This window comes from Oncorhynchus clarkii, chromosome 6 (genome assembly GCF_045791955.1).
Source record: "Oncorhynchus clarkii lewisi isolate Uvic-CL-2024 chromosome 6, UVic_Ocla_1.0, whole genome shotgun sequence".
Classification (NCBI taxonomy): Eukaryota; Metazoa; Chordata; class Actinopteri; order Salmoniformes; family Salmonidae; genus Oncorhynchus; species Oncorhynchus clarkii.
Window position 1 is genome coordinate 73,599,265 of NC_092152.1, and position 25,448 is coordinate 73,624,712.

The 25,448-nt window shown below is 43.3% G+C and overlaps 1 protein-coding gene across 3 annotated transcripts in view; it reads right to left on the bottom strand.

The window, feature by feature from the left end:
- The window catches only part of LOC139411592 (transcription initiation factor TFIID subunit 4-like), a 116,026-nt gene that overhangs the window by 28,891 nt on the left and 61,687 nt on the right, over window positions 1-25,448 (bottom strand). For 2 of the 3 annotated variants that reach the window (XM_071158151.1, XM_071158150.1), the window contains exons 12-13: window positions 24,803-24,859; window positions 7,067-7,189 (exon numbers count right to left, since the gene is read on the bottom strand). In XM_071158151.1, coding sequence (XP_071014252.1) covers window positions 7,067-7,189; window positions 24,803-24,859 — 180 coding nt within the window. The remainder of the gene's footprint in view (window positions 1-7,066; window positions 7,190-24,802; window positions 24,860-25,448) is intronic. The other variant, XM_071158152.1, reaches the window with a different exon arrangement.

Consider the following 25,448-nt stretch of genomic DNA (forward strand, 5'->3'; position numbering starts at 1 on the left):
AGAGAATTCAGGGCTGTGTGTGGACTGGAGGGGGTCAGGGCATTCAGGGCTGTGTGTGGACTGGAGGGGGTCAGGGCATCCAGGGCTGTGTGTGGACTGGAGGGGGTCAGGGCATTCAGGGCTGTGTGTGGACTGGAGGGGGTCAGGGAATTCAGGGCTGTGTGTGGACTGGAGGGGGTCAGGACATTCTGGGCTGAGTTTGGGCTGGAGGGGGTCAGGGCATTCTGGAGCTGCAGGAGGACAGGAGCCCCCAGCCGCACACGGTCACCTACTACAACAGCCACCTGGCCTCCAGACTGGCACTGAAGGACATACTTACTGTACTGCTACCAGGGTTAGCCAGGACTAAACTACCAAGACGACCTTGGAGTTTCACAGTCAAAGAGGCTACCAAGTCTGTACATGTGTAAGTTGAGTAATCAATATGGAGTGTTTGTTTCATCCTGTAAACATTGTTTTGCGCATTAATAAGCGCAATAGGAATGTTGTTTTTATCATGGAAACCTGATTGAATATGATCAAAGGTTGGTAATATTCAATGACCCATAGTGTAATTAATCACACTTAATGTCATGTCTACAGTACACGTGTCTACAATATGCTCGCCGCACACAAACACACACACACATGCACACAGCGTCATATCTTTAACACCATGATTCATCACTATTTAACTCTTTCTGATCTTGGAATCTGTTTGCCCTATTTCCATTCATGTGGGAATTAAAAACATTGATTTTAAACTGTGTTGACAGTTTTATAAAGAACCTAACCAGCCATGCATGATGATGGCCATCTCATCAATTCATATGTTCTGCATTCCATACATATTCAAAGAGCATGACACAAATACATTGGAGAAAATTGAAACATTTAAATATGAAAGATAATATAATCTGGTATTCAATTTGCGAATTGTATTCACACTTCAGTTGCCTGATGTTTGTCTCACAATAACAGAGTTCATTTTATTAAGAGGACAACAGTATAAAACAAATATTTTCCAAGTGACAAAGATCACAAACAGATTTCTATTCAAGGACTTTAACCAGCAGTCAGCCTACGATCAGTAGTCTATAGTCTATAGCATTGCACTGTGATGCCAGGGATGCTGGCCGCTCTAAGAACATGGCATCTGGCCAAGTACAGCAGCTCCTGTAACCCTTCTTAAAGACTCAACTTCATCTCCTCTCTTTGTCCCCACTCTGGAAAAAGAAATAGAACTGCCTAAAGACAAAAAGTAAAACGAGCATTACGATCTTACTGACATTACGCAACCGATAACAGCCTCTTGGTGCCCCCTCTAATCAGGACTATGTATGTACCATGTTAAAGCTGTAGAGATAACCCACAGGAGTCCTCCTACGTGGCTCATTATATCATCACACTACATATGTAAATGTGGGCTCCATTCCAGAACCTCTTCAAAATTCCATATGTTACTCATTCTGCATTCCTTTCTGTTGAGGGATTCAAATGACAGCCAATTGGAGGTCAAGGCCAATGAATACATTGACTGCACCAATCAAATATCATTAAAATTAGGAAGGCCACCAAAAATTCTGAGATTTCCATACCCAACTATAACATTTTCCATCAAGATAGAACTGCCAAAGGGGGAGGAGTTGCAGTATACTGCATAGATAGCCTGCAAAGTAATGTCATACTTTCCAGGTCCATACCCAAACAGTTCGAACTACTAATTTTAAAAATGACTCTCCAGAAATAAGTCTCTCACTGTTGCCGCCTGCTACCGACCCCCCTCAGCTCCCAGCTGTGCCCTGGACACCATTTGTGAATTGATTGTCCCCCATCTAGCTTCAGAGTTTGTTCTGTTAGGTGACCTAAACTGGGATATGCTTAACACCCCGGCAGTCCTACAATCTAAGCTAGATGCCCTCAATCTCAGTTTATCACAGTGCCATCCGTTTTGTTACTAAAGCACCTTATACCACCCACCACTGCAACCTGTATGCTCTAGTCGGCTGGCCCTCGCTACATATTCGTTGCCAGACCCACTGGCTCCAGGTCATCTACAAGTCCATGCTAGGTAAAGCTCCGCCTTATCTCAGTTCACTGGTCACGATGGCAACACCCACCCGTAGCACGCGCTCCAGCAGGTGTATCTCACTGATCATCCCTAAAGCCAACACCTCATTTGGCCGCCTTTCCTTCCAGTTCTCTGCTGCCTGTGACTGGACAGAATTGCAAAAATCGCTGAAGTTGGAGACTTTTATCTCCCTCACCAACTTTAAACATCTGCTATCTGAGCAGCTAACCGATCGCTGCAGCTGTACATAGTCCATCGGTAAATAGCCCACCCAATTTACCTACCTCATCCCCATACTGTTTTATTGATTTACTTTTCTGCTCTTTTGCACACCAGTATCTCTACCTGCACATGACCATCTGATCATTTATCACTCCAGTGTTTCTGCAAAATTGTAATTATTCGCCTACCTCCTCATGCCTTTTGCACACAATGTATATAGACTCTTTTTTTCTACTGTATTATTGACTTGTTTATTGTTTACTCCATGTGTAACTGTGTGTTGTTGTCTGTTCACACTGCTATGCTTTATCTTGGCCAGGTCGCAGTTGTAAATGAGAACTTGTTCTCAACTATCCTACCTGGTTAAATAAAGGTGAAATAAAAAATAAAATAAAAAAATGATACATATGGTAACAGCAAAGGGAAAAACACTCCGATGCAATACAGTAGTTACTCCCCTGAGCAACATGTTAAGGAGGGTTAATAGAGGAGCACGCCTTTAGCCTCTTCCACTGTGCTCTCAGTGAAATCCCACTGGACGGATGGAATGGGCAGGGGAAAGGAGAGGAGGAGGAGGGGAGGAGGGAGGGAGTGGTGGATGAGGTGGATGTCCCCTCTCCCTAACCAAGAAGCTGGCCTGCATGCCTTAACCAAACAGACAGACTGCCTGCCCAGTCCCAGTCCCCTCCTCCTCCCCCAGAACGATGTTCTCCTCTCTGCCTCTCTTTCCTGTTTGTCTGGCTGAAGACCTGACGTTTACTCCCAGGCAGTGCGTTGGGAGGGAAGGAGAAGGAAGAGGAGGAGAAGAAGGGAAGAGAGTAAGGGGGGAGTAAGGGGGAGGGTAGAAGGAAGGGGGGAGGATGGAGGGGAGAAACTGCACACTCCAAGTTGGGATTGATTTACTTCATTAACCAGAGATTACAAGTTTAACTTACAAACCAGAGGTCAAAATTTCTCATTAACAAGGGGACCGTGGAGAACCCAAGGGCTTGGAGACCAGTCTTATTACTGACTACACATTTCAATCTGTCTTTGATGTTCCATGTCTGCCTTTCTCCCCCTCTTCTCCTCTCCTATTTTTTGGCAGAGAGGTTGATTTTAATTGTAGCTATAGAACAGAGCATAGTTTGCCTGTAAGCCAGCCTCCACATCTGTAGTGAGTGCAGCTTTAGTGATATTGGGTGCAGTCCATAGCTCGGGGCTAATTTTAATGGTTCCCCTTTCATTGGAGGCTCAGATTGTTTTCCACGTGATTCCTGTTAATTTAGCTGTAGGAAAGGGCATCAGTTTTCCTTCTGCTTTTCCCCTCTCTCTCTCTTTGCCTCTTGCTCTATTGCCTCACTCCATTTTTCTGATCTACACTGTCAAAGTAAGAAGGTGAAATGAATTGAAATGGAAAAATAGTCTGCTTGCTATTAAATCTCTTCTTGCCGTACCTTTTCCACCCAGCACTGCCTGGGAGAGACAGATAGGAGTCTGACAGTGTGGTTATACAGTACTGTACAAGTCCGGGCAATTTAGCTGCCATTGTTGTTGTACGTCAACAAACAAGGCTGTTCCTTTGATGTGATAAATGGCCCAACTGTCTAGATGATGATAACTGTGTGCTCGTAAACGTGTCAAGGATGTTTCAGAGCTCACAGCACGTTTTACACTACAATATGTTCCATCATAGTAGAGGCACTGGGATCTTTACATTTAAAAGCTAAAGTGTGCCCTGATATTGGCCAATATTACAGTTCTGACATTTCACCCTACATTGACACTCTCCCCAACAATACTAAACCTTCTATTCTTCTTTTAAAAGGGATAAAACCACAACATGGGCAGTTCATGCACAAAAAACAAACAATGAATTACTACTGCTCTGAAACTATTCCGTTTGTGAAAGGAAGGAGACTCCATAACATAGTGATGGTGACAGTGGAGTAATCTAATGAAAATGGAATAATCCAGTGTTTGTCTGGGTGACTGGACAGTGATCCTGCTCAGTCTGCCAGGCTGGGATGCATGGCTAACCCATTAGCTGTAAATGTCCCATAGTTACTGGAGGCTAGTCATGTCAGGGCTGATACTGTAGGCTGATGTTTGAGAAGGTGTAAAGGTAAAGAGCCTCTATTCACCAGTCCTTCTCCATTCCACATCCTCCTTCCTCTAGTCCTCCTTCATCCTTCTCTAGCCCTCGAATTGGCTTAGTAGAGCACTTCAAAAGGCCATCCTTCTCAGCCAGGGGTTGTTGGGGGGTAGTAGGGGGGTCAGTGCTACCGGTGTCTGTGCTGTGACCCACAGTCAGGGCCACAGCCGGCCCTCGTCTCTCTGCCCCTGTGAACAGGCCCTGCCATTGGCTCCCTGTAACTAATCCGTCCTCCGGAGCCCTGTAAGCCCCCCTTTGTTCCCTCCTGCAGACCAGATCAGGCTGGAGACAGACACTCCAGTCTTGACTGGCTATCAGTTTCAGACCTTTTGGCAGTCTAGTCGAGGCAACCAGGCTCCAGCACAGCAGAGCTCTGGCCAAGCCACCATCAAATGGAGGTAGAAAAAAAAACATGTTCCGAAATTGTGTCACCTGAATTGTGTCACGGTTGGAACACGGCGGAAGGGTGGTCGGAAGGGGTAGAGACGGGGGGGGGGTTGTTAGTTTCAACAGGAGCTCTCTCTACTATAACAGAACGGAGTAACAGAGAACAGGATCTCAAGAAGGTCATTATCCTCCCTCTCCTAATTTGAGCTCTGGCGCAGCACTGAAGGGCTGCCTTTGTCTGTCTGGGATTAATGTGGAAAGCTCAGGATGCGATGTCAGAGGGAAGTAATCAGCCAGCCAGGCAGCGTGGGCCCTACTCCTTCATAATGCTGCCTGCCTCTGCTGCCTGCTCCTGGCCAGGGCCCCCGGCTCATTTCTGTGGAGATGAAATCTATGACAAGCCCCTCAGTGAAGCTGAGAGCAGGCAACAGTCCAGTAACACCCACAGGGCCTGCAGGCATCCTGTGACCCCCTTAGAAAAGTCACATTCACTTTGCTCTGGAGAAGGGAAAGAGAACGCCGCTGGCGCTTCCAGCCCATGTGAAATTAAGAAATGTGAGGAGGTGAAAATGAAGTGAAAATAAGTTAAGATTTCTCCCTCTTTCTCCTCCCCCTCTCGCAATCGCTCAGAAGAGGGGTAGAGGGGGGTGAGGGGGGGGGGGTTAATTATAGCCCACTAATTAAACGGGGACAGGACATTAGAAACAGCTCTGGATATTCATGTTTATTTTGTGTGACTGTTTATGTTAGATACTGTATATAAACCGGATTGTTGCAGTTTGTTTCTTTTCCGCAGAAAGCAGAGGGTCGAGGGCTCGCTAACCAATCAGGGTAAAACATAGTGAAAGAGGTTGGCACTGCACTCAAGGACCAGAAGTAATGCTTTTATTTAGTTATTTCTGCCTTCTTATACTGGGTGCATTAATGTGCTCTTTCTGCAGCAGATTGCAACTAAGCGAATGATGTGAAGATACAACCCAACAAGCAGGTTATTAAAATGACCAATTGACATTCAGAAATTCAGAAGATTTTTTAAATGTTTTATTCATCATATTCACAGAATCACAGAATCAGTAATCAGGGAATATCGAGGGGAGTTTGAATAGGTCAACATTTCTTTCTCTGAGAATGTAAAATATTTTTGGTTACAGAATAACTGTGTTTATGACAATGTGTAAACTCGTATTGGAGAAATGTGATAATCGGGCTGTTCTTGAACCATTTTCAACAGGAGACTAGTATTTTATAAAAACATAATTAACAACAGACAGTTAGTCAGAAGGGAGTAAGTCAACATGCTCTGGTCCTGTCGATGTGGATGTTGGTTCATGTATCAGAGATATATTCCCATCATCTTCCCTGTATTAGCTTACTGAGGTCTCCAATGTGGTGCATTAGATACATGCCCCAAACCGGGATAATGTATAACAGATTATTTCTGTTAAGGAGGTCTGGTATTAAGAATACAACAATAATACCCCCAAAACAACAACTCCAATCCTTGGATAATTGATAAACAAACTAACAAACCACCATAACTGCTCCCAAACCCCTCTCTTCATAGAAATAGAATCCCTAGAACATTGACTTGAATGGGGATTCCATTCTAGGGATTGTATTTCTCTGCCTCGCACCTTGGTATTGGCTCATGTCTCTAATCTAAAGGGAGACTTCAGAAGGACTCATCTTCATCCACTTTATAGACGAATAAGCATGAGGACAACGTAATGGTTGAGAGGACGGCCTGCACACTGTGTACCAGGCCCACCATAGAACTCTTCCTAAATAATATGAGGACAACAACACAGAGCCAATCAGACTACAGGGATAAAGGAGGGTTTTAATACCTCACATTCATTCCCTCCAACATCTGGTTCTTGACTAATGAATACCAATACTGCAGAGCATGTGGCCATGCAATTCATCAATGTTCAGTAGAAACAGAAGAGAAACAGTCCACGGGGTGTGTAAACCTGTTGAGTGTGAACATCCCATTCTGGGCATCTAATATGTACACCTTAGTACTCCTACTGGGGTTGGTGAGTAATTACAATTGACATGCATCTCAACAGTGTGGTCCTAAAACTTGTTTTCAGGGCGACTGGGCGGATTAAAAAAAATTTAGAGGGAAATGGAACAATGTTTGTTTTATTTGTTAGTTTTGTTTCAGAAGTGATTGTGTAGGTATATATTTCGTCCTCCTACAGCAGGTAAAAGTTAACGACAGAAGCTAACTAGCAGTTGGAAACTTTATAGGGGGGCTCCGGTCTTACCTCGGCCCCTGACGGCGTGGCCCCTGGCGAGTCCATCTTGCGTTTCTTCCGAGGTCCGATGGCAGCTAGCGCGGTCAGGTTCGCGTCTCGTTGCCTCACCAGGGCCATTTCCTGTTGCTGCATCTGAGGGAGACAAAGCAACAGGCACACGTTAGCTTAGCATTACTAGCTCAGCATGACCTTCAGTTACATGGGTCAACAGATTACATGGGGGTAACGATTCAGAGACATTGGTGAGGTGTGGGAATGTGAGGTGTGGGAATAACTATCTATTTAGTAGTTATCTTACTGTACTTGTTGTTTAGATCTAATGGTCTATTGTACATCTACCCTCTATCATAACCAACTGTAACTATTTGACCAACTCTCAGCTGGTAGTAAAGGCATGACCAAAATGACTTGTCAGGGAAAATGTATTTCTGTCCCATCTGCCAAAGCAGACTAAGGTGTTACATATCATAAATGGATGAACACAATGGACATCATCAGTAACAGAGGCATGTCTGTGCGCACAGAACAGGTCTATTGCTGAGAAATTACATTTTAATGTCCATCCCTCCAGTAAATTACCCATCTCTCTCCCTCCCTCGCCAAACTCAGAGAGAGACAAAATGGCAGCATGTTGTCAGGGTTTAGCAGCGTTCATGTCTGTGAGTCTGAGTGGTGAGTGGTGCTGCATGGTCACATGCCTCATTGTGATTTTTCAGTATGTGATGTGTAAAGGGGAAACAGTGGTGAGGCGCTGCCTGAGGTAATGTCAAGTCTGACCTGGGGGCTGAGAGGGAGAAGGGCTGAGGGGAGGGAGGGGAGCGTTGTCTGACCTGGGGGCTGAGAGGGAGAAGGGCTGAGGGGAGGGAGGGGAGCGTTGCTGGGAGCTGGCGTTTCTGCTGCATGGGGCTGGGGCAGGGCGGACGTGTGAGAGCCTGGGGTCATGGTAGCACAGAGGGCGTCAGCTCCTCTCCCCCACACCCACGTGCCTATCCTATCAACTCCAGTCACAGCCACGCCTGCCTGCCCAGTGGGGGAGAGGCCTGGGTCGAAGTGAATAGAGACAATCAATGTGTTCTTTCATGTCTTTCATGTTCTTTTATGTTATCTAAGATCGTGTGTGTGTATGTGTGTGTGTGAGAGTGTGTACATGCATGCGTGTTGTCTGATAAGGGGAAATGTCATGTTGCTTTCAGATGGTGCTCTGTTTCAGCTGTTATGGGCAGCCAGCTGTATGGAGAAGGTGCTTTTTGTATCCTTGTATGCAATACCTTTGAAATGTTTGAATCCTTCTTGATGTAATGTGATTTGTTGATTCAATTTAAGTATTTAAACTGTGCGTGTGCACGTGTGTATGTGCATGTTGTCTGATCAGGGGAAATGTTGCTTTCAGATGGTGCTCTATAAAAGGTTGCATTGGTTTACAAAAACCTGATCCAAAATGCGCATGCAGTTGTCTCTGATTCTTAAAAAGCCCCAGGCAAAGCATGCCCTTTAGGGTGTTGCCACTTCACATTTATCAAGGCAAAACCGTTGAAAAATTCTAAGCACACTGACAACATAAACTAGGATAAACTAGGAGACAGGAAAAACTGCAATAATAACCAGACAGAAATCCACCCAAACTTTACTGCTGCTACTGTGCATTTTCCATCACATTAAAGTATTGTAGCCGTTTTACAGGGCTGTGTGCTGTAACAGGGCTGTGTGCTGTAACAGGGCTGTGTGCTGTAACAGGGCTGTGTGCTATAACAGGGCTGTGTGCTGTAACAGGGCTGTGTGCTATAACAGGGCTGTGTGCTGTAACAGGGCTGTGTGCTGTAACAGGGCTGTGTGCTGTAACAGGGCTGTGTGCTGTAACAGGGCTGTGTGCTGTAACAGGGCTGTGTGCTATAACAGGGCTGTAACAGGGCTGTGTGCTATAACAGGGCTGTAACAGGGCTGTGTGCTATAACAGGGCTGTGTGCTATAACAGGGCTGTGTGCTGTAACAGGGCTGTGTGCTGTAACAGGGCTGTGTGCTATAACAGGGCTGTGTGCTATAACAGGGCTGTGTGCTGTAACAGGGCTGTGTGCTGTAACAGGGCTGTGTGCTATAACAGGGCTGTGTGCTGTAACAGGGCTGTGTGCTGTAACAGGGCTGTGTGCTGTAACAGGGCTGTGTGATATAACAGGGCTGTGTGCTGTAACAGGGCTGTGTGCTGTAACAGGGCTGTGTGCTGTAACAGGGCTGTGTGCTGTAACAGGGCTGTGTGCTGTAACAGGGCTGTGTGCTGGAAGCAACACGGGGTCCTGAGGAGAGGAGCAGTTCCACCACTGTTCCACCACGGCTCCCAAACACCCAGAAACACGTAACCAGATGACAGGTTCAGGAAGTGATTCCAGGGAGTGTTTGGGTGTGAATTAAGGCAGAATTATACAAATGAGAAAATCCAGTGGAAAGGAAGGAGACAGCTGGATAAACTAGCTAGCTATTATGGCTAGAGATTTCCATTACACAGTTTGGGTACAGATATCAGATGGAACACTGCAATCAATGTTAACCCTGTCAAGCTTGGTCACACACAGAAAGCTCTGAAGGCTTGACCTCAAAGGATTCTGCTGCCTCCATGGAGAGAGAGAGGGACTGGGTCTGCTGGGGTCTGTGTGTCTATGTGTGTGTTAGGGGTCTGGGTCCTGCTATCTCTCTGATGGCACCATGATGCTGGGATGCATCTCTACCCTGCCTGGCAGTTGGCACCAGGCGTGGGCTCACACAGCCTGCAGCGTTCTACCCTGCCTGTTCTGCCATTCAGATTTATGACTGTATGATAAATGCAGACCTCATTTCACCATCTGCAACCCTCCCTCAACCCCAACCCTCCCTCCTCCAGTCTGCATTTCCCCTCACTGGAGGATGAGGCCATAATGATGCTGGGAGAAGAGACTGATTCCAATCTGATCTGAGGCCTGCTTCCATAGTGCTTCTATAACTCTACATAAGATGACTGCAAACCTGGGCTGCATCTGAAATGACAAACTATTTCCTATACAGCGCAGTGCACTGCTTTTGATCAGAGCACTATGAGTCCAGGTCAAAACTAAAGTGTGGATGGATTTGACCTTACTGGCACCATATTCCCTATATAGTGCACTACGGTTTCCCTGTATAATGCCCTCCATTTAACCAGGTCAAACGTAGTGCCGTTTAGAGGCCTAGGTTGCCCTTTTGGACACACCCCTGGGCGGGGCCTGTGTACTGTGTATTATTGACTCGTCTAACCTATGGATGAGAAGCCTCAACTAGACTACCACCAAGGTCACTGAAATACTGGAGTCTGCAGCTCAAAACAATAGAATAAAATAACCAATAACCAACAAACATATATTTGCCAGGTTCGATCAATGTCTGCGCTTAAGTATTTGGTTCTCCCTAAGTCTCTTAAAAACCAGTTCCTGCAGTCTGCCCGCATGCCCTTTGGAAACAGGGAAGGAGTCTTGTAAACTCGAATTATTTACAAAGGTCAGGAGAAGTAGAACATTGCTTAGATGTGATGCAAAAATCCCCCGATAGAATCTCCAATCAATGTGTTTGCCCAATAATCAGGCTACACTTCCTATAGCTAGAGGTCTGGTTTCAATACACAAACAGCAATGTTAACACCTTTAACATCATAACTGGAAAAGTATTCAGTAAATGGATTGAGTAAAGTGAAGAAACAGTCAATATCAGAAGAGTGGATATGTTTGTCATTTGTAGGCCAATTCTGTCCCATTTGTTGGCTGAGGTTTTCCCATGCTTATTTACTTGGTTGTTCCTTTTTCTGAATAATCTACAGTAGTAAAAAACTCAGTCAGGGCTATGCCCTAAATGTTTCACAAAAAAATCAGCCCTTCAAGTGTCAAACCCACATAAAAACCAATGCACAGTTCTTTGTCTCCTCACAAGGAAAGAACACGATGTCCATGTTCTCTACATGATGCAAAAATGTCTGAAACAGGGAAAGGCAGACAGCTAGAGAGAGATCGTTCTTCAGACAGACAGCAATCAGATAAACCCCACATACACAGAGGAGTCAGTTCCATAAGCCACGATGTCCAACCTGACGTTTTCTATCTGTGCAGTTCGCTTGGTAACAAAGGCTTCTACCCCCTGGCCTGGGGGACTAGCTGCTCGCATCGCAGCCCCCCAGACGCTTACAGACAGATGTCCTTGGTGGAGCAGAACGCAGAGCAGAGAGGAGGCAGGGCAGGCATGGCTGACGTCACAGATGGCTGTGGGGTTGTGGAGGAGAGGAGAAGGGGGCTCTCTGCCCTCTAAAAGGGCCCAGGATAAAGGCAGGGCAGGGGGCCTCTGCTGATCTCTACCCCCAGCCCAGACCTGGTCTGAGGGCCGAGGGGGCACAGCAGGGGAACTCTAAGGGCCACAACAACCCATATAATAACCTATATACTGTATACTGAGGGTGTGTGTGCACGCATGTGTGTGTGTGTGCGTGCCTGGGTACGTGCATTAACTTCCTACTTATGCAGCTACCTAAATCCATGCATTTGATTTCATTACTTGACACCCCCGCACAGCAGACTTTTTTATTTAGTAACTATATGAGGCAGTCTGTCTCTCCGTTCTATGAACATCTGTGAGCTGTAAGGCCTTTTCTCATTTAAAATGCCTGGTAGTTAAGCAAGGGGAGTCTAAGCTAAATCACCGATCAGATCTCCAACCTCATCTCAACTCAGTAGACATCCAATATGACTGGGCCAATCTGCTATGTCTCCCCATGTTTCCGCCCTGACCTACTGATGTGGGGGCTGTGTTTGGTAGAGCTAAAGTACAGCTGTGGTGTACAGGTTGATTTAAAGGAGCAATCTGCAGTTCAAACAATAACAAAACAGGCACCCAACCACGTCCATATTATGGCAAGAACAGCTGAAAAAAGAAAAGCGAAATGACAGTCCATCATTACTTTAAGACATGAAGGTCAGTGCAGAGGATAAGTTCATCAGAGATTACCAGTGTCAGAAATTGAAGCCCAAATAAATGCTTCACATAGTTCAAGTAACAGACACATCTCAACATCAACTCTTCAGAGGAGACTGCGTGAATCAGGTCTTCATTGTCAATTTTCTGTAAAGAAAACACTACTAAAGGACACCAAGAAACACGAGCATTGGACTTTAGACTGGTGAAAATCTGTCTTTTGGTCTGATGAGTAAAAATTTGAGATTTTTGGTTCCAACCGGCGTGTCTTTGTGAGACGCAGAGTAGGTGAACGGATGGTCAACGGATGATCACCGCATGTGTGGTTGCCACCGTGAAGTATAGAGGAGGAGGTGTGATGGCGTTGGGGTGCTTTGCTGGTGACACTGTCTGTGATTTATTTAGAATTCAAGGCACACTTAACCAGCATGGCTACCACAGCATTCTGCAGCGATATGCCATCCCATCTGATTTGCGCTTAGTGTGACTATCATTTGTTTTTCAACAGGCCAATGACCCAACACACCTCCAGGCTGTGTAAGGGCTATTTGACCAAGAAGGAGAGTGATGGAGTGCTGCATCAGATGACGGCCTCCACAATCACCCAAACTCAAACCAATTGAAATGGTTTGGGATGAGTTGGACCGCAGAGTGAAGGAAAAACAGACAACAAGTGCTCAGCATATGTGGGAACTCCTTCAAGACTGTTGGAAAAGCATTCCTGGTGAAGCTGGTTGAGAGAATGCCAAGGGTGGCTACTTTGAAAAATATTAAATATATTTTGATTCGTTTAACACTTTTTTGGTTACTACATGATTCCATATGTGTTATGTCATAGTTTTGATGTCTTCATTATTATTATACAATGTAGAAAATAACAAAGAATTAAGAAAAACCATTGAAGGAGTAGGTATGTCCAAACTTTTGACTGGTACTGTATATTCTTCAAAAATCGATGTGCATTCAGAATGTATTCATACCCCTTGACTTATTACACATTTTGTTTTGTTACCGCCTGAATTCAAAATGGATTAAATAGATGTTTTTCTTACCCATCTACACACAACACCCCATAATTGTTGTTGGCTGGCCCTCGCTTCATATTCGTCGCCTAACCCACTGGCTCCAGGTCATCTATAATTATTTGCTAAGTAAAGCCCTGCCTTATCTCAGCTCACTGGTCACCATTGCAGCACCCACGCGTAGCACGCGCTCCAGCAGGTATATTTCACTGGTCACCCCCAAAGTCAATTCCTACTATGGCCGCCTTTCCTTCCAGTTCTCTGGTGCCAATGACTGGAACGAACTGCAAAAATGACTGAAGCTGGAGACTCATATCTCTCTTACTAACTTTAAGCACCAGCTGTCAGAGCAGCTCACAGATCACTGTACCTGTACACAGCCCATCAGTAAATAGCCCATCCAACTACCTCATCCCCATACTGTTATTTATTTATTTTGCTCCCTTGCACCACAGTATCTCTACTTGCACATTCATCTTCTGCACATCTATCACTCAAGTGTTTAATTGCTATATTGTAATTATTTCTCCACTATGGCCTATTTATTGCCTTACCTCCCTTATCCTACCTAATTTGCGCACACTGTATATAGACTTTTTTTTATTGTATTATTGTATTATTGACTGTATGTTTGTTTATTCCATGTGTAACTCTGTGTTGTTGCTTGTCTCGCACTGCTTTACTATATCTTGGCCAGTTGTAAATGAGAACTTGTTCTCAACTAGCCTACCTGGTTAAATAAAGGTGAAAAAAAATGACTAAGTGAAAACATGCTTTCAGAAATGTTTGCAAATTTATTGACAATGAAATACAGAAATATCTCATTCATATAGAGTAATTATTCACACCCCTCTGCTATGACACTCCAAATTGAGCTCAGGTTCATTCCGATTTCCTTTGATCATCTTTGAAGTGTCGCTACAACATGACTGGAGTCTATCTGTGGCCATTTCAATTGTTTGGGCATGGTTTAGAAAGAAACACACCTGTCTATATAAGGTCCGACAGCTGACAGTACATATCAGAGCAGAAACTATACCATGATGTCCAAGGAACTGTCCTTAGATCTCTGAGATAGAATTGTGATGAGGCATACATCTGGGGAAAAAATATGGAACTACCCAGACTTTGCCTAGAGCTGTCCCTCTGACCAAACTGAGCAACTGGGCAGGAAGGACCTTGGTCATGGAGTCTCTACAGCACATTATGGGAGAGACAGAAGCCACTCCTGAGAAAAAGGCACATGACAGCACGCCTGGAGTTTGCGAAAAGGCATGTGAAAGGCAAAATATTCTGTGGTCTGATAAGACAAAAATGTAACTCTTTGGCCTGAATGCAAAAATATACTTTTGGAGAAAACCAGGCGCAGCTCTTGACCCGTCGAACATGGTGGTGGCAGCATCATGCTATGGGGATGCTTTTCAGCGGCAGGGATTGGGAGACTGGTAAGGATAGAGGGAACAATGAATGGAGCCAAATACAGGTAAATCCTTGATGAGAACCTGCTTCAGAGTGCAAACAACCTTAGACTGGGGCAAAGATTTACATTCCAACAGGACAATGACCCCGAGCATACAGCCAAACCAACACTGGAATGGCTTCAGAACAAGAATGTGAAAGTCCTTCAGTGTCCCAGCCAAAGCCCAGACTTGAATCCCATTGAAAATATGTGGAAAGACTTGAAGATTGCTGTTCACTGCCACTCCCCATCTAACTTAACAGAGCTTGAGAAAATCTTAAAGGAAGAATGGGAGAAAATCCCCAAATCCAGATGTGAAAAGCTGATAGACATACCCAAGACTGTATTTGACGCCGAAGGCGCTTCTACAAAGTATTGGCTCAGGGGTGTGAATACTGATGTAAATTAGATATTTCTGGAAAACATGTTTTCACTTTGTCATTATAGGGTATTGTGTGTAGATGGGTGAGAGAAAGAAAAAAAAGGTATTCCATTTTGAATTCAGGCTGTAACACAACAAAATGTGGAATAAGTCAAGGGTATGAATACTTTCTGAAGGCACTGTATATCATCTATTTAAAAGTCAAAAATGGATGTAGCAATCTCAGATTGCCCCTTTAACTGAACTGGATTTGGATACAAATGATCCCAAATAGATACAGGAAAGAAAATAAATAATAACGTCTTTCAATTTTTGTTTCTACAAATGTTTTATGCACCACAATATGTATTTATTCGGAGTAAACACACATACTGCAGGTAGGTATGAGTCACTGCATTAACCAAGGATTATACATAGACATGCTTATCTCGATGAATACATTCCTGTACAGTGATTAATACCACATCGAAGAAGTTCAGTCAAGGTTTTTCTTCACCATAAAATAGAGAGAAGAAGAAAGCATCTGTTTGCTGTCATACTTACTATACGTATACGTTACCTATGGAAATGAACCCTAGTTATAGTCTCAGCATGTTCTATTTTCTCCTGAGCTGGATGGATACGTCAGAACTATTTCCAGAGCCAACAACCAATTATTCAGCGCCATGAGCCCCCCCCCCCGGAGCTAAGGTCATTATGTGAGGGCCACTATCATGACCCTACGGTTCGTATTTATTTGCAACTTATTTGCAGAAATTAAACCGTGTATAAAGACTGTGTATATAAAATTGATTGTGTATAAAACACACTCCAAAACCCATCCACAGAGATAGTATTTTAATTCCTTAGAATAACATTTGTAGAATATTTTTTAAAGAATACGTTTTTAAACAGAGGAACCCAGAAATCACCGATAAGCATATTCAAGCAGCAGCATTATAAGGAAGCACCAGGAAAGCGGTGATCATTAAAAATAATGCTTATCTAAGGGAAAATGTCCAACTTGAAATGTTCTTTTTTCACATGGTCTCCCTTTACATGCGACCGTGCTTGGGCTAGCAGTCTTCCCTCTCTCTCTTTCTTTCCCATCTCTTTTTAAAGAGTTAGATTCAGTCATCACCTTTCTATTGATCATGTATCATTTGCATCTAGGAAAAGATGTGAACTCAGATATTCAAGAGGACGAGGACGATTGCAATGATTTATTCATTTCTAAATCAAAAAAGTGGAAGGTAGATGAGAAGAGAGAGAATCTTCACGGGGAAGCAGGGAGAGAGAGAGAAGGCAGGCATGCAGCGGAGAGGAGAGGAGACTGCAGGGCTCTGAGGCTGGGCTCCTCTTTCACACTAGCCTCCAGGCACGTGGTGTGCAAGTCCTGCTAATTACCAAGGTGAATCATGCTGCCGCTCTCTAATTAGCCAACATGACAATCTAATGGAAACATGCGGGCAGAGCTGGCACACTTAGAGAATCAACTCACAAAGAAAGACCCCTCTCTTTTACACTACCCTCCTTTTCCTTCCCCTGTGAAGTTCTATACAAATTACATTTCTCAAATAAAAAGGGGGCAGGCTGGTTGAGCTATTGTTCTCAGTGCAGGTACAGTTTAGAAAGGAAAGAGGTTAAGAGAATATGAGGTAGTCTGGCTGGTCAAGATTTAGCTCTTCTTCTCTTCTCTGTGTGTGTCTGCCATCTGCTATCTGAGCAGCTAACCGATCGCTGCAGCTGTACATAGTCTATTGGTAAATAGCCCACCCATTTTCACCTACCTCATCCCCATACTGTTTTTATTTATTTATTTTTCTGCTCTTTTGCACACCAATATCTCTACCTTTACATAACCATCTGATCATTTATCACTCCAGTGTTAATCTGCATAATTGTAATTATTTGCCTACCTTCTCATGCCTTTTGCACACAATGTATATATAGACTCCCCTTTTTTCTACTGTGTTATTGACTTGTTAATTGTTTACTCCATGTGTAACTCTGTGTTGTCTGTTCACACTGCTATGCCTTATCTTGGCCAGGTCGCAGTTGCAAATGAGAACTTGTTCTCAACTAGCCTACCTGGTTAAATAAAGGTGAAATAAAATAAAAAAAAAGTGTGGTGTTTGTTCCCTAATTGAAACGTGTCCTCAATCCTGCCTCATCTCCTCTCCCTGTTATCCCGGGAACGGAGGGAGGCTGGCTGGCACCCCGCCACGAGCGTAGCTCAGCGTACCCAATTCCCCTGTCGCTGGAGTCCCAAGGAGTGCTACAGCGCACAAAGAAAAAGTGGTCCTACAGGCTTCTTTTGCAAGAGAAGACGAGCCGCAATCTCCCTCTGAGGCAAATCTCCTTTTTTGTTGTTTTCCTTCTCATTACAGGACTTTGCAATATTCCAAAACACACAGGAACACCAAAGGTATTTTTAAAAGCCTGGTGATTTTTTTTCTTTATAATATGTCTTGAGGAAAAAAAGAAAGGGAAAAAAACTGAGAGAAGTTGAAACTCCAGACAACAAAGCAACAAATAAAACAAAAAATAGTGCTAGTGTGGACTAGGCTGTGCATGTTGAGGAGTTCATCAAAACAGATCTTCATTCTGAAATAATTAAATGAACAATTAAATAGCCCCACTTTGATCTTTCAAACAACACTGATGAAAACCTTCAACAATGGGAAATATTTGAGAAGATGTGTGGATATCTGATATTTGCATGTATCTACATACACATTTGTAATAACCACTAAGAGGTCAGAGGTACTTAACCTCACTGTTTTTCCTGTAGTAGAACACAATCTTCCATGTACAGAGACTCTCAAAGAGCATATTTTAAAAGCCAAACGTAAAAGTTCAATGAAACGGAGAGATTTACTGCCATGTGTTGGTCCTTACAGTATATCACCAAATGTCAGCGCTCTGTTAACTAGCCCAAACTGGCTTCATAATCATAGTGATTATTCTGACAGGTTTTAGCCCTGAGCATGCCTAACAGTGAGCGCTCTACACTGGGTACGATGGCGGGTTCTGTGGGGCCACGCGATGAGAGGCCGTGGACCACAGATACAACAGACACAAAAACCCTAATAAACGCATGGCACTGTAGCCTTGTCCTCTGACACCTCTGACAATAGAGGAGAAATAGCGCTGCATGACGGGGCCTGTTGCACAAGCGCCTTTACAGGATAAATGTGACCTGGTCATCTGTGGGGGATGCTGGGAAATCATGAACATGTGTCTTAGAGCCAATGATGTCTTGGAGCACATTGGTTACATCCAGAGGTTATAATTAAAATAAGTTGGCTAAATCTACAATATCTCTTGATGGAGGTGGGAAGAGAAAAATGTACAAATGTTGACCAGTGTTTCTATGTCATGTTGATGCTACTGACTCCAAGTCAATCCAGTAATACACTATGTGGATGTATGCAGATGTTTATGCATCTGGCTAGGACACACTGTACATATAGCGCCTCTTGCTTTTAATTGGTGCCATACAAGGTTGAGAGTTGAGCGAGGGCAGAATTCATTGCTGCGTGGATCAAGACATTTCATGATCAATCCTGGTGTGCAAATGAGGCAAGAAAAAACTCCCTTTGAACGCCTGAGGAGGAAAAATATTTGAGGAAAATTATTCTAACAAAAAGCTGAGAGATTCCCATTGGACAGATCTCAGTTTCACACGGGTCTGAAATCACTCTGAGGTAAAGTGGAGCAATGCTGCAAGGACACAGATCCGACTGGCTGGATGAGAAGAGAGAGGAAGGGAAGACAGGGGCTCCCGCATCTCACACCCCCACCCCAACACCCCCTCATCCCCCCTCTGGCCTGGAACGGCCCTGCTCGTGATGCTGATATGGGGGTGTCATTCAGAGCAACCAAGAGCTGTCTTAACAACAGTCTCACTGACAGTCCTTATAGTCAAAGACATAAACTGTATAGTGATATACCTCTAAATACTCTAGCTATGTTCAATTCTTGTGGAGGATCATCTTTATGTAAAACTCCAGTCTTGGATAGCAGCTGGGCGTGCAGGCTTTCATTCCAGCCCTGCAGTAACACACCTGCTTAGCTAATCATGTCCAGACTGAAGACCGTGATTAGTTGATTATATAAAATCAGGTGTGTTTGAGGAAGGAACAAAAGACAGGCTTCTGTCCAACTGTCCATCGCCTGATATTCCTCTGCAACAACATGTCACCTGATGATGCCAAAGTTCACCTCTTTCAATTCCTAGTTTGCCAGGAAGTTTATCATAGGTGTATCAAGCTGTGATAAGTCTGTAACCCATTTTACAACCATTTCGATTATCTATATGTTTCATTTAGTGGGAAACCTGAAGCAAAAAGCTTGCACTCAGCCTTGGCATTGCATGTGGCGTATAAAATATAATTGGGCTTTTCCAATAACACATTTACCATTAATTATTTATGGTTTTCGACAAATTAGATTCTGAAGCCATGGCCCGAAACATCAATGACCTGCATTTCTTAGCTGGTTTGATCAAGAATGTAATTAGGAGGATAAGGGCCATCATCAAAATAAAAGCCTGTCCTTACAAAGGCAACAAATTCAAGGGAAACCATTTATCCCAATCAGCTGACAGACGTTTGACCGACTCCTCCCAACCAATCATAGGCTAAAAGCCAGAACCATCCCACTGGGAACAAACTGGTTGAATAAACATTGTTTCAACGTTATTTGTCAACGTATTGTGATGTGGAATCTATGTGGAAAATAAAAATACATTGAATTTGAAAAAAGTCATCAACTCTTATTTTGAGGGTAACATTTCAACCACAGGATTATGTCATCATGGTAACCAAATTGCAACATAGACAAACCTTGCATAAAATATGTTGAATTTGTACCTTTAAAACTACGTCAGATCTTCAACGTTATATCCACTTTCAGACAAAAAACAATAGGCTGGGCAGCACCTCCTACAAGAGAATCGATCTACCTACAGGTACCCTTTGACCTCCCATCCAGGGTTTTAACTGAGCCCTGATAAACTTTGATATTTGTCACTGACTATTACCAATGTGATATCATGAGAACGATTGTTGAGAGACCTCCACTTAAAAACAAAACAGATTCACTGTTGCTATCGAAGTCATTCCAAAGGGCAGGTTTAACAGAGCAAAATAAATGTGACCAAATCAGTTAAAGAATAGTACTAAATCAAATCAAACTTTATTTAAAGTGCATTTAAAGTTTGGTTTGATTTAGTCCTTTTCTTTCACTTAGATTTTTGGTTGAGATGGAGATGTAAATCCAACATATCAATTATTAATTTGTTGTCACGGCTCTCGTCGTAATGAGGATCGGACCAAAACGCAGTGTGATAAGTGCTCATGATTCTTTATTAACCAAAAAAAAAACTAAACAGTTCTGTAAGGTGCATAAACTATACAGAAAACAACTACCCACAAAACACAGTTGGGCAAAAGGCTGGTTAAGTATGATTCCCAATCAGAGACAATGATAGACAGCTGTCCCTGATTGAGACCCATAGCCAGCCAAAACATAGAAATAAAGAAACTAGAATGCCCACCCTAGTCACACCCTGGCCTAACCAAAATAGAGAATAAAGAGCCTCTCTATGGCCAGGGCGTGACATTTGTAGACAAAATGGAATTAAAGCCAGACTACATCAGTGGCACAGAGAAGAAACTATCCAACAGAAGATAAATCTCCTTCAAATGTTATTATTTGATTGCATTGACAAGCAAACACATTTCAATATCACTTGTGAAATACAATACATTTAGCCTATTAACTTGTTGACAAGTTAACAAATGATACAGTTGGTTGAATTCCCATCTCCAACTGAACCAAAAAGAAAAGTTACAGAATGGGATTAAGCCGGTGGTTCAGATGAAACTATCCAAGCAGTAGATACATCTCCTTCAAATGTTGATGTTGTTTGCATTGTCAACCAACCACAACTCAAAATTACTGTTGTAATACCGTTGTAATAGCCTAAATATATTTAAATATCTTACAAGCTAATGTAACATTAAACCTTAAAATGAGTAACACATCCATGGCCTCATTGAGGTGACTGTAACTAAAAATGTCTTCTTATGTATTCATAAAAATAATGCATAGGTCGCTGCAGGTTTGTGGAGATTTTTACAATTGCTGTAATAATGTCAAACAGTATTGATCACTTGCACCATATATTTTTTATGTAATTTCAATTGCAGCCCAGGTTGTTTGGTTCTGCACAGTGATAACACATTCATCGGTTGTATTAATACAAAACAAAATATCTAACATTGTATTCCCTTTTAAACTTAGTTATGCTTTTAAATGGTTGAACGTGCAGTGATATACTGTACTTTGGGTGACAACTAAAAATAAGACATTGTTTTTCCATTGGAATTTGGTGGTGATCTTATTTGGTTGTGCTTTTAGATGGTTGAAAGCATAGTGATACCACATTGGAATATCAATTCACTTTTGGCTGTCTTTTTGACTGGGTGAATATAGGTTGTAATCTCATTGATCAACATCTCAACCAAATATTACCAAGTTATCCACGTTGAAATGACGTGATGTGCCCAGTGGGAGGTGAGGTCCTGGGGATGATGAGTTTAGACCAGAGAGAGTCTTCCTCTCTCCTCTCCCTGCCTCCAGATGGAGTTCTGATGATGAATCTATGGCCGCAGTGTGTCTGTGTGTCTGACACTGTGATGTATGTAGGTCTGGTCCACTCTCCCCCCCACCCCTCTCTCACTGCCTCACCTCCTGCCTCAGTGGGATTTCAGACAGAGCACACAGACCAGACCAAAAAATAAAGAAATGAGGAATACTCGTTTTGGCCATTGATTTTCACTGGGGGCATTTCTAAAATAGCCCATCTGACCTTTTGGGCGAATGTTTCTGAATGGAGGAAACAGGGGTGCTACACACAGGCCTTATGCCTTTTGCTATCTGCCTGGGCGGTACTGAAGGCTGACGGGGAAGGGGGATGGATTAGGTTGAGGTGGAAACTGGAGCGGTCTGATAGAGGCCACATGGAGCCACGGCTGCCATCACACTACCAGAGTAGTGTTTCTCTATCATCCCACTCTGACTGGGTGTAATTCACCTGTAAGCACCTCAATAAAGTTCCCCAACACCTCCCTGTTCCCTCCCCATATACCACACCTGCCTTTACAAACAAATCAGCGCCAACTCAATTTCAAACACATTCCTTGGAACAAGTATATAACTGTCATAGAAAATTATTTTCGGAAAGAGGGTTGGCAGGATTGTCCACCCGTCCATCAGTCACCTGGAAGAGCAGCTCAGCCTCATTATCCTGATGAAATTTGTGCAGATGTGCTGAACAAGGAGCCGCCACCGACAGACTCCCTCTGCGGTAACCGTGGTGACACAAACAGCTAGCTCTGTCCCCTTGAGCCAGTCAGGTGATGAAAACCAGAGAGGCACAGGACTGAGAAACGACGGCCATTAAGCAAAAAAAAGAGAGAAGGGGGGGATGAAAAAACGTGGAGAAAAAAAATTCCCCCTGTAGTGGTGTCATCCCTGACTGTCGCACTGAACATTACATAAAGTAACAATTTCACCCCCCAACCCCCCCCTCCCTCTGCTCCTTCTGAAATTCTAAAATGAAAATGAGAATGTGCGCGTGCCGCGTTTCTTTCTCAGAAGATAATCTGGCTCTATCCAGATGATGAGCGGCCTGCCACTTAACGGGGAGGAGATCCACTTTGATCACACCACCCCGGGGCGAACCTATCGCAGCACAGCCTATTACACTGCCTCATTTGCATATGCAGCTAGGGCTTATGGGGAGGCTGAGATCTAGTCTCAAAGTTCTAAACGAATGAACAGAGCCAATGAAAGGCATCCCTTCACCACACACTGGTGTGGTGGTAGTGTAAGATCTCTTTACAGAGAGCAGAGTGGAGAGGAGAGAAGATCCCCATTCTAATGTCCATAGCATACCACTTGGATTGCATGTCCAATACATTGCTTCATACTAAGTGGTACACTAGTATGGACATAGAATTGAAATGGGGCTAAGCAGCTCTATGTTGCTAGAGATCTATCATGATTTACAGTGCCTTCAGAAAGTATTCACACTCCTTAACTTTTTCCACGTTCTGTTACATCGTAAATTTAAAATGTATTAAATTGAGATTTATTTGGTTACTGGCCTACCCACGATAGCCCATAATGTGAAAGTGTAATTATGTTTTTAGAATATAATTTTTACACATGAAAAGCTGAAATGTCTTGGGTCAATAAGTATTCAACCCCTTCATTATGGTAAGCCTAAATAAGTTCAGAAGTAAAAATTGCATACAATAATAGTGTTCAACATGATTTTGGAATGACTACCTCATCTCTGTAACCCACACTTACAATTATCCGTCAGTCAAGCAGTGCATTTCAAACACAGATTAAACCACAAAGACCAATGAGAGGAAGGAAACCACTCAGGGATTTCACCATGAGGCCAATGGTGACTTTAAAACAGTTACAGAGTTTAATGGTTGTGATAGGAGAAAACTGAGGATGGGTCAACAACATTGTAGTTACTCCTAAATATTAACCTAATTTACAGAGTGAAAAGAAGGAAGCATGTACAGAATAAAAATATTCTAAAGGCACTAAAGTAATACCGCAAAAAATGTGGCAAAGCAATTAACATTTTGTCCTGAATACAAAATGTTATGTTTGCTGCAAATCCCATACAACACATTACTGACTACCACTCTCCATATTTCCAAGCATTGTGGTGGCTGCATCATGTTATGGGTATGCTTGTAATTGCTAAGGACTTGTGAGTTTTTCAGGATAAAAAATAAATAAAATGGAGCTAAGCACAGGCAAAATCCTAGAGGAAATCGGGTTCAGTCTGCTTTCCACCAGACACTGGGAGATTAATTCACCTTTCAGTAGGACAATAACGTAAAACACAAGGCCAAATCTACACTGGAGTTGCTTACCAAGAAGACAGTGACTGAGAGGCCAAGTTAAACTTTTGACTTAAATCTACTTGAAAATCTATGGCAAGACCTGAAAATGGTTCTAAAGCAATGATCAATAACCCATTTGACAGAGCTTTGAGAATTTTGAAAATAATAATGGGAAATTGTTGCGCAATTAAGGTGTGGAAAGCTCTTAGAGACTTACTCAGAAAGACTCACAGCTGTAATCTCTGTCAGGTGCTTCTACAAAGTATTGAGTCATGGGTGAGAATACTAATGTAAATTAGATATTTCTGTATTTAATTTTCAATACATTTGAAAACTATTCTAAAAACCCGTTTTCACTATTGTCATTATTGGATATTGTGTGCAGATGGATGAGAAAAACATTATATTTAATCAATTTTGAATTCAGGCTGTAACAACAAAATGTGGAATAAGTCAAGGGGTATGAATACTTTCTGAAGACACTGTAGCTGTATAATTGAACAAATAAGCACAGTAGCTTCCTACTATGTTTTTTATATTTCCCATTTGTGCGCCTACAGTGCCAAAGCCATTTCAATGTTTTAAACCAAAATGTATACATAACTGTGACAGTAAACATTTTTCTATCAGCCTTTACAATGCAAATGGCTCCACAGAAAGTGCTATGTTGAATATTAAACCGGTACTCACAACACTGATAGGCTCCCCAATCTATCTCTTTGAAAGAGCCATGCACAATGAACAGCAGTCTTCAAAAGGTTATCGGGAGCCAGAAAAGAGAGAGGGAGAGAGAAACGAGGAGGAGGATCTCTTTGGTGTGGTGTGTCTGTTCTATAGAAACCACTTTTCCAAACGAGGCGGACATCAATCAGCACAAATAATTCCTACAACTTTTTAAGTCAGACCTTTAAATGGCATTACATATGTAGCGAGGCATGAAAAATTTATATGTTGAAGTCTTGGGAAAATGTCAAGGGTAATGATCTCCAGCACAGCGCTTACCTCCTTAGCTTTTTGTTTCAGCCGAGCCTGCTCTGGGTCCTCTTGCCTGGAGCGACTCTGCAGAGTTGGGGGGGGGGGGGGGGGGGGGGGGAGACACAGGTTAACAGCTGGTTTAAGGACCCCCTCATCTGTTGCAGCCAGCACAAAAATAGTACAAAATGGGAACAGGATACAAGGTGTCAAGGACATCGTATTTGGATTCATAGAAGTGCAATTGAGCGCCCAAGGCCAGTGCCCTTTAAACCTGCGCCAAATCCCGCCGTAAATAAGCTGCTGGAGGGAGATTCTAATCAAAGGAGGTTATTAAAAATTCTGCACGAGCCAGCAGAGCACACAGGGCCGGGAGAATGTGCTCAAACTCAGAAAGTCACAGGCATTCTGTCTGTCTGTCCCTCTTTTGTTCCAGTGCCATTGCTGTGTGTGTGTGTGTGTGTGTGTGTGTGTGTGTGTGTGTGTGTGTGTGTGTGTGTGTGTGTGTGTGTGTGTGTGTGTGTGTGTGTGTGTGTGTGTGTGTGTGTGTGTGTGTGTGCGTGTGCGTGTGCGTGTGTGTGTGTGTGTGTGTGCATACGTATCTCTCTAGAGTCAGGACCAGAGTCCACAGTACTGGAGCGCCACTGTAATTAGTCAGTGAGAGCTGAGCTGCCTG